The sequence below is a fragment of the Erinaceus europaeus genome, chromosome 13, assembly GCF_950295315.1.
Source record: "Erinaceus europaeus chromosome 13, mEriEur2.1, whole genome shotgun sequence".
Classification (NCBI taxonomy): domain Eukaryota; kingdom Metazoa; phylum Chordata; class Mammalia; order Eulipotyphla; family Erinaceidae; genus Erinaceus; species Erinaceus europaeus.
The window spans coordinates 41,531,988-41,545,023 of record NC_080174.1 but is presented as its reverse complement, the minus strand read 5'-3'; the positions used below and the strand labels follow the sequence as shown (position 1 = coordinate 41,545,023).

The 13,036-nt window shown below is 46.5% G+C and overlaps 1 protein-coding gene across 3 annotated transcripts in view; it reads right to left on the bottom strand.

Annotated features, from left to right (window-relative positions):
• Positions 1-13,036, bottom strand: part of RPS6KA1 (ribosomal protein S6 kinase A1) — a 52,053-nt gene that overhangs the window by 34,322 nt on the left and 4,695 nt on the right. For 2 of the 3 annotated variants that reach the window (XM_007538649.3, XM_060205597.1), the window contains exon 2: positions 6,456-6,500. The exons of the other annotated variant lie outside the window; for it this stretch is intronic. In XM_007538649.3, the coding sequence (XP_007538711.1) occupies positions 6,456-6,500 (45 nt within the window). The remainder of the gene's footprint in view (positions 1-6,455; positions 6,501-13,036) is intronic. 3 annotated transcript variants of the gene reach the window in all.

Genomic DNA, 13,036 nt, shown 5'->3' with positions numbered 1-13,036 from the left:
GAAGGGATCCGGGAGGGATCAGAGTTTCATAAACAGGAAGAGAGGAGGGGAGGGGGGAGTGGCTCAGCTCTCAAAATAGACCTACTGGCTTCAAAGGGGTCCAGCTCAGGCTGCAGCCAGGGGAGGGGGCCTGGGCTGGCCATTCAGCCCTAGGAAGGAGGGTGAAAGGATCCTTGGCATGCCTGAGGATGTGCTAAAGGGCTGCTGGGAGCTCTCTCCTAGACTGGCTGGGCACAAAAGGTCTGCTAAAACCCACCTGCCTGAAATGAATGAGATAAACAAGTACCAATGGCAACATTGTACCTCAAACGTTGGATTCTTATCTTTCAAGGCATCACATTCCCTCCTCTGGGTGGCCTAGAGGAGTGGGCTCTATTCTCTTACAGGAAAGAATCTGAGTCTCAAAAGAGCAAGCCATTGACCCACAGTGAGAAGGGCAACAGGAAGGGGTGGGGGGGCTGTCACATAGATAGTGCACCTGCTTTGATACACTCCCAGCCCAGGTTCCAGCCAACAACTACTCCACTGCGGTATCTTCTTTTTCTTTTTGCCTCCAGGATTATCGCTGGGGCTCAGTCCCTGCACTACGAATCCACTGCTCCTGGAGGCTATTTTTTCCCTTTTGTTCCCCTTGTTGTTTATTATTGTTGTGGTTATTATCATTGTTGCTACTGCTGTCATAGCATAGGACAGAGAGAAATGGAGAGAGAAGGGGAAGACAAAGAGGGGAAGAGAAAGATAGACACCTGCAGACCTCCTGCAGGTGGGGAGTTCCGGGCTCAAATCAGGAACCTCACGCGGGTCCTTGCACTTTTCACCACCTGCGCTTAACCCGCTTTGCTACCGCCTGACCCCCGTATCTTTTCTTTTTAATAATTTTTATTTTTTTTTTATTTAAGAAAGGATTAATTAACAAAACCATAAGGCAGGAGGGGTACAACTCCACACAATTCCCACCACCCAATCTCCATATCCCACCCCCTCCCCTGATAGCTTTCCCATGCTCTATCCCTCTGGGAGCATGGACTCAGGGTCATTGAGGGTTGCAGAAGGTAGAAGGTCTGGCTTCTGTAATTGCTTCCCCTCTTTTTAATAATTTTTATTGTCAGATCATAAAACTGTGTCTCTGTTGTCACACGACATGAAATGTGTGCATCTGTGGTCCGAGGTGGTGCAGCGTATAAAGCATTGGATTTTCAACCATGAGGTCCCAAGTTCGATCTCCGGCAGCACATATACCAGAGTGATGGCTGGTTCTTTCTCTCTTCCTATCTTTCTCATGAATAAATAAATAAATTATTTAAAAAGAAAAGAGGGGTGGTCCGGGAGGTGGCGCAGTGATAAAGCTTTGGACTCTCAAGCATGAGGTCCTGAGTTTGATCCCCCGGCAGCACATGTGCCAGAGTGATGTCTGGTTCTTTCTCTCTCCTCTTATCTTCCTCATTAATAAATAAATAAAATCTTAAAAAAAAAAAAAAAGAAAGAAAAAGAAAAGAGGGAGTCGGGCAGTAGCGCAGCGGCTTAAGTGCACATGGCGCAAAGCACAAGGACCGGCTTAAGAATCCTGGTTCGAGCCCCGGCTCCCCACCTGCAGGGGGGTCACTTCACAGGCGGTGAAGCAGGTCTGCAGGTGTCTATCTTTCTCTCCCCCTCTCTGTCTTCCCCTCATCTCTCCATTTCTCTCTGTCTTATCAAACAACGATGACATCAATAACAATAACTACAACAACAATGAAAAACAAGGGCAACAAAAGGGAAAATAAATATTAAAAAATAAAAAATAATAAAAGAAAAGTGTGCATTTATCTGTCTGTTTTTATGATTTATTTGTTTGTTAACTTGAGAGAGAACCAGAGCACATAACTCTGGCACATCTGATGTTAAGGGTCAAACTCAGGACCTCATGCCCGAGAGTCTATCACTTCATTCACTGTACCACCTTCTGGGCTGTAGCGCTGTAGTATCTTTCCCTTTCTCCCTTTGTCTCTCTGTGTCTCCTTATCTCTGAAAAGGTCAGCTTGGAGCAGTGAAGCCCTGGTAATGACATAAATAAGTAAGTAATAAAGAACTGGTGGGTGCAGTATGGAGCAATATTCTGTAATGTTACAATCTTGTAAACCACTATAAATCATTACTAAAAAGTAAAAATAAGTAAAAAAAAAAATTTAAAGAATTAAAAAAGAAAGAAAAAGAAAAAAGGTGGGACTCTAAACTCAGAATACCTAACTCCTGGGACTAAGAGATTAGGCGATAGCTCACTGGGTAAAGTACACACCATACCAGGTGCAAGGACTCAGGTTTGAACACCTGTATCATATAGGCCATCAGGGCTGCCACTAAGGGATGCTCCATAGATATTAGAACAATACAGTGCTGTCTCTCTTCACTCTGTCTCTATCTAAAATATGGAGGCCTGGTGGTGGCACATTCAGTAAAGTACACAGGACCTGGACTATGTACAAGGACCTGGACTCAAGCCTGCAGAGAGGAAGCTTCACAAGAGGTAAAGTGGGGCTGCAGGTGTCTCCCTTTTTCCTTTTATCTCCCTTCTCAACTTCTGTCTCTACTGGAAAGCAAAAAAGAAATGAAAAAATGGACACTGAGATTGGTGGATTCATTGTGCAGATATAGAGCCCCAGGGATAACCCTGGTGGCAAGAAAAATAAGTAAATAAAAAATGGTAAGTATAAATAAAAGATTTATAAAAGCTTGATTCTACTGTAAAACATAGTAAGAATAAAGAACACCTGACTCCTACCTCCTACTGGAAGGCCCACTTCTCTCTCCAGTGGCCTAAATGCTGAAACCAGACAGCAGTTAGCTCTACAAGGAAGAGAAGCTGGTGCCCTGTCACCTACTCCAAGCCTCCTCTGTTGCTGTACACAGTGGTGAGGGTCTGTCCGGGTCACACTCAGTCCCAAGACCATGGTGCCCTAGGACATGCTCAACACATCACATGAAACATGGGCACCTGGAAGGAGGTCTTTTTTCTGTGTGGTCTGGCACATAATGAAGGCCCTCACGCTCACAGCCACATTCCTCTCCACAACAGCACCTGCCACACAGTTTTCCTGTCTACACGCCCCACAAGACCAGGAGGTCCCTGAGGATGCAGTGCTGATTTCATTTTAGAGGCCCCCAGGGCCAGAACAATAGCTCACTTGAATAGGGTGCTGTTCTGCCATGTGTGACCTTGGCATACACTACACTGAAGGAAGGTTTTTTTTGTTTGTTTGTTTTTGTTTTATGATTGGATGGAGACAGAGAGAAATTGAAAGGGTAGGGGGGGACAGAACTCCAGAGGGGAGAGGGAGATAGAGAGGGAAAGAGTCAGAGAGACACTTGTATCTCTGTTTCACCACTAGTGAAACTTTGCCCCTGCAGGTGGAGACCAGGGACTTGAACTGGGGTCTTCTCACACTATAATATGTGCACTTAATCGGGTGAATCATTGCCTGGCCCCTGAAGAAAGCTTTGGTGCTGTGGTCTCTCTCACTCTCTGCCTTCTGTTGCTATCTAAAATGAATGAATGAATCCCCCAGTGCCACAGTAGGCTAGCTCGAAGTCTGAAGAAGCTAAAGATAAAATAATCTGGGAGTCGGGCGGTAGCACAGTGGGTTAAGAGCAGGTGGCGCAAAGTGCAAGGACCTGCGCAAAGATCCCAGTTCGAGCCCCCAGCTCCCCACCTGCAGGGGAGTCGCTTCACAAGCAGTGAAGCAGGTTTGCAGGTGTCTATCTTTCTCTCCCTTTCTCTGTCTTCCCCTCCTCTCTCCATTTCTCTCTGTCCTATCCAACAACGATGACATCAATAACAACAATAATAACTACAACAATAAAACAAGGGCAACAAAAGGGAATAAATATTTTTAAAAACTAAAAACAAAAAATAATAACAACAACAATGATAAAACAACAAGGGCAACAAAAGGGAAAAATGGCAGGAGCAGTGGATTTGTAGTGCAGGCACCGAACCCTAGCAATAACCCTGGAGGCAAAAATTAGATTAAATTAAATTTAAAAAAATAATAATCTGCTGCCAGCTCACCACACTGAGCACAGGCTGTGTGGACCCTGGGCTACTGAGCCCAGAGATGGACACTGGGAAGACTGTCAGTTGAAGCAACAGAAAAGATGGATGAGCAGGTACCCAGATCACAGGCCTTCAATGCTCCTCCTCTTCAGCTCCGTGTTCCCTGGGCTGAGAAGACTATGGATGCTCTGGTCAAGCAAGGCAGAACTCTGTTGCCTAGCAGCTGTGAGCCAGGTCTCAGTGATCTCATCTGTAAAATGTGGACAGGAACAATCTCTCCCTCTGGGAGTGTTCTGAGAACCAAATGCAAAGCTTTGTGTGGGTTCAGCTTTTTCTGAGGTTTTCTTTTTTTATTGTTACAGCTATTACTGTTGTTGGATAGGAAAGAGAGAAATGGAAAGAGGAGGGGAGACAGAGAGGGGGAGAAAAAGATAGACACCTGCAGACCTGCTTCACTGCCTGTTAAGTGAATCCCCTGCAGGTGGGGAGCTGGGGGCTGGAACCGGCATCCTTACACCCTTACACCGGTCCTTGTGCTTTGCACCACCTGCGCTTAACCCACTGCGCTACCGCCCAACTCCCTTTCTGAGGTTTTAAGACTGTCCCTGTCCATCTGGAACTTTGTCTCCCTCCCCATCCCAGGGCTTCAGACATCCTAGGGTCCACTACAGGTTACCTGCCTAGCAGAACTCCTCCCTCTCCTAATCAGCCCCTCCAGAACTTGACATGAGAAGTTGTACTCACCACCAACTCCCCCAGGTTAGCCCTAAGACCTGAACACCCTGGTTCTCCTTAGGAACTTCCAGTTGTGCGTTTTGTTATTAGGCTACTAGGGGGAGCTATTTCATGAGATGAGATTCTCCAGACTTGAGGCCCAAGTCCACACCACAGTCAGGCCTCTGTGCCCACAATTACCAGGGTAACCAACAGAAAGGGGAAGGGAACTACTTCTCTTCCCCACCGTACCCTGATCTTAGGAGTCAAGATAAACCATCAGGACCAGCCCTGGGCCCATCTCAAAGGTCAAGTTTATGGCAGGTCTGGTGCCCAGGTGGCCGGGTCTGGAGGGTGGGGCTACTGGGAGGAAGGAATAATTCACATGACTGGTGCTGCAACTGCTGTGTGTTAGGCAGCATTCCATCTGTCCTTCCCATCACTCCCTTGAGGCAGGCAGTGTCTCTCCACCTTACAAATAAGGAAGCATTCAAAAGGATAAAGAGCTTTTGGCTGCATGGTGAGGAGAGAGCTGGGACCAGATCTGCTCTGCCACCAGATAGCAATGCAACTAAACTGAATTGGCATTGGTCTTTCTCCATGTAGAATTGAGATACCTGAGGCCGTGGGGATAAGAACCCATCTATGGGAAGTCGGGCAGTAGCGCAGCGGGTTAAGCACACAAGGTGCAAAGCACAAGGACTGGGCATAAGGATCCCGGTTTGTGCCCCTGGCTTCCCACCTGCAGGGGAGTCACTTCACAAGTGGTGAAGCAGGTCTGCAGGTGTCTATATTTCTCTCCCCCTCTCTGTCTTCCCCTCCTCTCTTCACTTCTCTCTGTCCTATCCAACAACAGAGACATCAGTAACAACAATAATAAATACAACAATAAAACAACAAGGTCAACAAAAAGGGAATATATATCCCGTGTGGTCTGGGAGGTGGCGTAGTGGTAAAGCTTTGGACCTTAAAGCATGAGGTCCCGAGTTCGATCCCCAGCAGCACATGTACCAGAGTGATGTCTTTCTCTCTCTTCCTATCTTTCTCATAAATAAACTAAATAAATAAATAAATAAATAAAATTTAAAAAGGAACCCACCTATGGCCACATAGTTGTCAGCCAGGTGTTTTTTATCAACACACTGAGCCGGGGGGTTGGGGGAGTGTCTGAGATGCTGACAGGAGAAACCTGGTGGAAGGGGGGTTAAATGTGGGAAGGGGAGCAGAGGTGAGGGAGCAAGCTCCAGAGGAGGAAGGCCTGAAGCACAGCCTGTGTGCCCCAGGCGTGGAGCCAGGTGAAACTTGAGAAGTCACCAGTTTCCACTGAGCATCAGTGGCCTAAAAACTTCAGAGGCTTAGACCCACCCAACTTTACCTAAGGGAGGAGCAAATTGAACATTACTCTCCCCTTACTTCTTCAGCTGCTCCTCACACTGGTGAGGACAAAATTAGCCAGGGAAGTGTTCTGGCCTGACTGATGGGCAAGCCCATGGGCTGCAGTCCCCTCACCTAAGAAAGAGGCAGGTTAGAGCAAGTGATCTCCATGCACAGGGTTGCCCTGAGGATAGGGTGGGACGGGAGAAGGAAGGCTGGGCTGAGCAAAACTGCAAGAGGTCAGAGAGAACTCTCCTCTGCCCTCTACCTCCACAACCACGGAAACTGTCCCCATCTACTCGAGACCCTAGCCCAGGGAGCTAGTCCTGGTCCTCACCTTGGATGGCTGGAGTCCTGCATCTTCAACCGAGGCCTGTCCATTCTGGGAATGAGAAGAGAGGTTGGGAGACATTGTCAGATCCTACCAATGAGGGACAGAGCAAAAACAGACCCTGAGGAATCCCCCATCCCTGGATGTTCCTAACAGATAGGGAAGCCATGGAGACAGGTTCCCCTGCTCAAGGTTGCAGGTAGGGAGCCCTACTGCAACAGGACCTCACAGCTCCAGTAGAGCATTTCCTTTGTTACTTTTTCCTTAAAAAAAAAAAAAAAATTTACTGGATAGAGACAGAGAGAAATTGAGATAGAGAGGGAGACAGAAAGATACCTGCAGCTCTACTTCACCACTCATGAAGCTTTCCCCTTGCAGGTAGGGACCAGGGGCTTGAACCCGAATCCTTGCACACTATAGTGTACGCGCTTAACCAGGTGCACCACCACCTGGGCCCCCCCCCTTTTTTTTTTTGTTACTTTTTTTTTTTTATATATTTATTTATTCCCTTTTGTTGCCCTTGTTGTTTTATTGTTGTAGTTATTATTGTTGTTGTCGTTGCTGGATAGGACAGAGAGAAATGGAGAGAGGAGGGGAAGACAGAGAGGGGGAGAGAAAGATAGACACCTGCAGACCTGCTTCACTGCTTGTGAAGCGACACCCCTGCAGGTGGGGAGCCGGGGTTCAAACCGGGATCCTTATGCCGGTCCTTGTGCTTTGCGCCACCTGCGCTTAACCCGCTGCGCTACAGCCCGACTCCCCTGGGCCCCCTTTTTAAAAGATTTTATTTATTAGAAAGATAGGAGAGAGAGAACTGGACATCACTCTGGTACATGTGCTGCCGGGGATTGAACTGAGGACCTCATGCTTGAGAGCCCAATGCTTTATCCACTACGCTACCTCCCAAACCATGTTTTTTTTTATTTTTATTTTATTTTTTACCAGAGCACAGCTCAGCTCTGGCATATGGTGGTGCAGAGGACTGAACCTGGGACTTTGTTATTATTAATTTTTAATTATTTTTTATATTTATTTTCCCTTTTTGTTGCCCTTGTTATTTTCTATTGTTGTAGTTATTATTGTTGTTGATGTCGTCGTTGTTAGATAGGACAGAGAGAAATGGAGAGAGGAGGAGAAGACAGAGAGGGGGAGAGAAAGATAGACACCTGCAGACCTGATTCACTGCCTGTTCTAGCTCAAACCCGGAATGCTGGTCCTTGCGCTTTGCACCACATGTGCTTAACCCGCTGCACTACCACTGACTCCCGGTTTTTTTTTAAAGATATTTTAAAAATGTTTATTTATTCCCTTTTGTTGCCCTTATTTTTTTTATTGTTGTAGTTATTGCTGTTACTGATGTCACTGTTGTTGGATAGGACAGAGAGAAATGGAAAGAGGAGGGAAAGACAGAGTGGGAGAGAGAGACCTGGAGACCTGCATCACTGCTTGTGAAGCGACTCCCCTGCAGGTGGGGAACCAGGGGCTCGAACCAGGATTCTTACTGGTCCTTGCACTTGGTGCCACCTGTGCTTAACCTGCTGCGCTACCGCCCGACTCCTGTTTTGTTTTGTTTTTAACCAGTGCACTGCTCAGCTCTGGTTTATGGTGGTACCAAACGTTAAACTTGGGACCTTGGAGCTTCAGGCATGAAAGTTTTTTTTTTTAAATTATTTATTTATTTTCCCTTTTGTTGCCCTTGTTGCAAGCATAAAAATTTTTGCATAACCACTATGCTATCTCTGAGACCCTCAGTCTAGCATTTTCCGACACCCCTCCCTCCAGCTCTCTGCCTAGTAAACACCTCATCATTGAGGACTCAGCTCCAGTCTTCCCTCCTCCCCGTGAGAAGAGACAACCTCACCTGTGAGGCCTCAGTATCCCAAGCTACACCAGGATTTACTTAGGTCCTAGGTCATATGGAATTAGTGGAACCACAGGTGATTCCAGCACCTGACATCTGGCAGAGGCTCAGGGAAAGCAGTAGTGAGCGCCAGACCCAAGGTTTTCCCATTTATTAAGGCCAGCCCTGTATGTAAATAGTCCCCGCAAGTGGTACAATAAAGCAACACCGGGTGTGGGGGAGCAGAGGTGACTCTGCTTGGCAGGGGCAGGGGAGGGGCTGTAGGGAGGGCAAGGTCAGGGCAGGCACCATTCTGGACTGGCTACTTTCCCAGACTTAGCCTACCCTTACTTGCTATAAGGTTGGGAAGTGGATGCCAGATGTCAGGTGCTGGAACCACCAGCTCACCTGTGGTTCCATTAATTCCTTATGACCTAGGACCTAAGCCCTGGCCCCACAGGGCAGAGAAGGAAACAGGATCAGAGGGACATGTGATGGCATTAAGATCATATACCTGCTAAGTGGGGATTCAAAATTTGGTCTATGACATCCAGGATGTAAACAGTAAAGATCTTTGAAACAGCAGGCCAGACCTCAGCCAATCCATATCCTAAACATTGAGGGAGAGGGGGCTCTGGAACCCCATCTCCAGGCAGGTCTGCTCTTTCCAGCCCTAGGCTGTACCCTCAAGCAGGCACTGTTATTTATTTATTTATTTATTTATTATTAATTAGAGAAGATAGGAGGAGAGAGAAAGAACCAGACATCACTCTGGTACATGTGCTGCCAGGGATTGACCTTCATGCTAGAGAGTTCAATGCTTTATCCACTGTCCCACCTCCCAGGACCACTCAAGCGCTGACTAGGTTCTTTTCAATGCAGTATCTGGCATTGGGAAACTGAAGGAAACTGTCCAACCCCCCCCACCACCCCCCATCCCTCATGGCACAGCCAGACACAATACTTAGAAAGACTCAGCCTCAGGCAGGTCAGGACTTTGGAGCCAGGGGCTGGGTTCACAAGGCAGCTAAAGCTTTGCCTGGCTGTAGCAAGCACAGCTGTGCTCTGCCCATGACATAATCTCCCTGCCCCTGGAGAGCAAGCCAGTCCCAGGATATTTTGTCCCTTGAGCCCCTTTGATGGCCTAACTCTTCCACAGGGACCAGTATTTCTTTTTCTTTTTTTAAACAAAGCACTGTTCAGCTCTGGCTTATAGCAGTGCAAGGGATTGAACCTGAGACTTTGGAGCCTCAGGCATGAAGTCTCTTTGCATAACCATTATCTAACAGCCCTTCAAACACATGTTCCAATCATACACACTCACTACCCTCTTCCAGCAGCCTGGGGAGAAGGATGGAATGATGGAGTCGGTGTGTGTGTGGGGGGGGGGGTGAATGCATTTATAGATTTGAATTCCACCTCGCAGCAATCTAGATTCTTGATATTATTCCCATAAACAATCAATGAAGCCTATATATTGATACAAACTCCTCACCCCAGCCCACTGCATTCCAAAGCCTTGTGTCTCCTAAATGTCAACTGTGACTGCTGCACTCAGCAACTGTCTCCCTCCATTACACAGTCAGTCAACCCTCACTGAGAAGTACTGAGAGTTGAGGTCCAGACCCCAGACACTCCTATGCGAGTGTCTTAACTCCACTGCCTACAGAGTTAAGCCCCAGATCTCTGGCACTGCATTCAAGGCTTCATCTCCAACTACCCAATGCAGATGATTAGGAATGTGGGTTCCACTGGCAAGGGAAATAATTCAACATGTAGTGTTGGATTTGCAGGCCTGAGGCTCCTGGCTCAACCCCTAGCACTGCATGTACCAATGTGGTGTTCTGATTTGTCTTCAACTTTCTCTCCCAGGTAAAACTCTAAATGATATGAAGTAAGTTAAAACTAAAAAAAAAAAAACACTTGGAGAAAGCAGACTTTATGCAAGACTTTCATGTTCAAGGCTCAGAGGTCCCAAGTTCAATTCCCCACACCACTACAAACCAGAGCTGAGTAGTGCTCTACTAAAAATAAGTAAATAAAAATATGCCTGTGAATTCTAGCTTCCTGCATGACCCTGAGAAGGTAATTTCAGGGGGTCATGTGATAGTACAGCTGGTTAAGGGCACACATTAAAGTGCACAAGGACCCAGGTTCAAGCCCCCGGCCCCCACCTGTGGGGGTTGGGGGGGACTTCACGAGTAATGAAGTAGGACTGCAGGTGTCTCGCTGTCTCTTTCCCTCCCTCCCTCCTCCCCTCTCAATTTCTCCGTTTCTATCCAATAATAAATAAATTTATTAAATAAAAATTATTTTTAAAAAAGGTAATTTCATTTCTCACAGTCTTAGTTTTCACCTGCGAAATAAGGCCGAAGTAACATAACCTTACCAGATGGCTGCAAGAAGCAATAAAATAAGGCTAATGCAAACATATACTTGGCACATAACTTGTCCACAAACAATAGGTCTGATTATTACTAGGTCCTGTTATTCAGCTAAAATGAATAATCTGAGACCCTGAATAAAACAGCTTGCTTCCATGTCCCTAGGCATCATGCTGAGCCCTTCTACCAGGAAAGCTCTTCCTGCCTTGTCACTTTGGCAAGCGCCCGGTCTTCTTGCAGAATTCAACTGAAATGTCTCTGCCACTGTCCAAATAGCCTCAAGTCCTTTCTTTCCTCCTTTGCACAACACCCCCCAGCACCTAGCAAACAACATGTTGTGGCGTGTCCATTAAAATGTCCTTGGGACTCAGCTCAGGTCCAGCATGCAGTCTGTCAAATGAAATCTCAGTCCAGCAAAGAAAAAAAGAGCCCAAAGCAGGTTCTATTTCCATTTTCCAGGTGATGTTCAGAGTGGAAGAGGCTCACCTGAGATTCCTTAAGCTAGTAGGTGACAAATATGGGTCCATAATCCAAAAATCAAAAGCCTAGAGCAGGGGAGACAGCATAATGGTTATGTAAAACTTTCATGCCTGAGCTTCTAAAGTCCCAGATTCAATGCCCTCACACCACCATAAATCAAAGCTGTGCGGTGCTCTGGTAAAAACATGAATAAACAAATAAAGGTGGGGCAGGAGGTGACAAACCTAGTAGAGTGCCCATGTTATAGTACACAAGGACCTGGGTTCAAGACCCTGGCCCCACATGCAAGGGGGAAGCTTCATGAGTGGTGAAGCAGTGCTGCCGGTGTCTCTCTCTTCTCTGTCTCCAAGCTCCCTTCTCAATTTCTGTCTCTATCCAAATTAAATAAATAAATGTTTAAAAAGTAAAAAAAAAAAAAAAAAGCCTAAACAAGGAAAGGGGTTGCTGAGTAGACCCAGATATGTGATTTTATTGAGCAGTGTCCTGGATGAGCCAGGGGACCCTGCAGACCCAGTATGGCTACCTTCAGTCCCAGATGAAGCCTCATGCCTGTAAGAGCTGATGCATGAGGTCTCTACAGGGAACTGGACAATTCAGGAAAAAGATCTGAGAGTACAAAGACAACCACAGGTTAAGCTTTCCCCGAGTCAGGGTCCTGGGAAGACAGGAGCCATCTGCCTCTCTCTAGCCTGCCTGCTACACAGGGAGAGGATGTAATTCTCTCTCTCTCTCTTTTATTGGAGAGAGACAGCCAGAAATCAAGCAGGGAAAAGGAGACAGAAAGGGAAAGAGACTGAGAGACACGTGCAGCACTGCTTCACCACTTGCAAAGCTTTCCCCATGCAGGTGGGGACCCGGAGGCACGAAACTGGGTCCTTGTGCACTAACATATAACTTAACCAGGTGTGCCACCACCTGGCCCCAAGAATGTAATTCTCTAGTCATAAAAAAAAAAAAAAAAAAAAAAAAACCTCAGCCAATAAACCCTAACACTGCCAGACACTGACTCTCACCTGGGAACCTGCACATCACTCCAAGCCTCAGTTTCCTCATCTGGACCATCAAAGCAGGTCTGTTTTATTTATAGTTACACCTAGTGCTTGGAATAGTACTTGTCACAATAATAAGTTTTCAATAAATACTTGCTGGACAAATGAATTATTTGAAGAATACTAAACAAAGGACCACAACTAAAACATTTGGTACAGGGACTGGGCAGTGGTGTACCCAGTTGAGTGCACACATTACTGTGTACAAGGACCCAGGTTCAAGCCCTTGGTCCCACCTGCAAAGGGGAAGCTTCAAGAGCAGTGAAGCAGTGCTGTGGGTGTCTTTCTCTTCCTATCTTTTCCTTTTCTCTAAATTTATCTCTATTCTATCAAAAAGAATGAAAAATTAAAAAAGGAGAAAATGGCCACCAGGAGTGGTGGATTCGTACTGCAGGCACCAGCCCCACCAAATAAAGTTTTCCCCAGAGCACTGCTCAGCTCTAGCTTATGGTGGTGAAGAGGATTGAACCTGAGACCTGGGAGCCTCAGGAATAAGAGTCTCTTTGCATAACCATTATATCTTCCCCATCCCAAATAAAGCATTTGGTGTAGCAGCCTTGGAGGTGGTGCAGTGGATAAGGTATTTACTGGACTCACAAGCATGAGATCCCAAGTTTGATCCCTGGAAGCATATGTGTGAGAGTGATACTTTGGCTTTTTTTTTTTTTTTTTTTTTTTTGGATAGACAGAGATAAATTGTAGAGGAGATAGAGAGGGAAAGAGACAGAGAGATGCCTGCAGCTCTACTTCACCACTCATGAAGCTTTCCTTTTGCAGGTGGGGACCAGGGGTTTGAACCTGGGTTTTTATGCACTGTAATATGTGCACTTAACC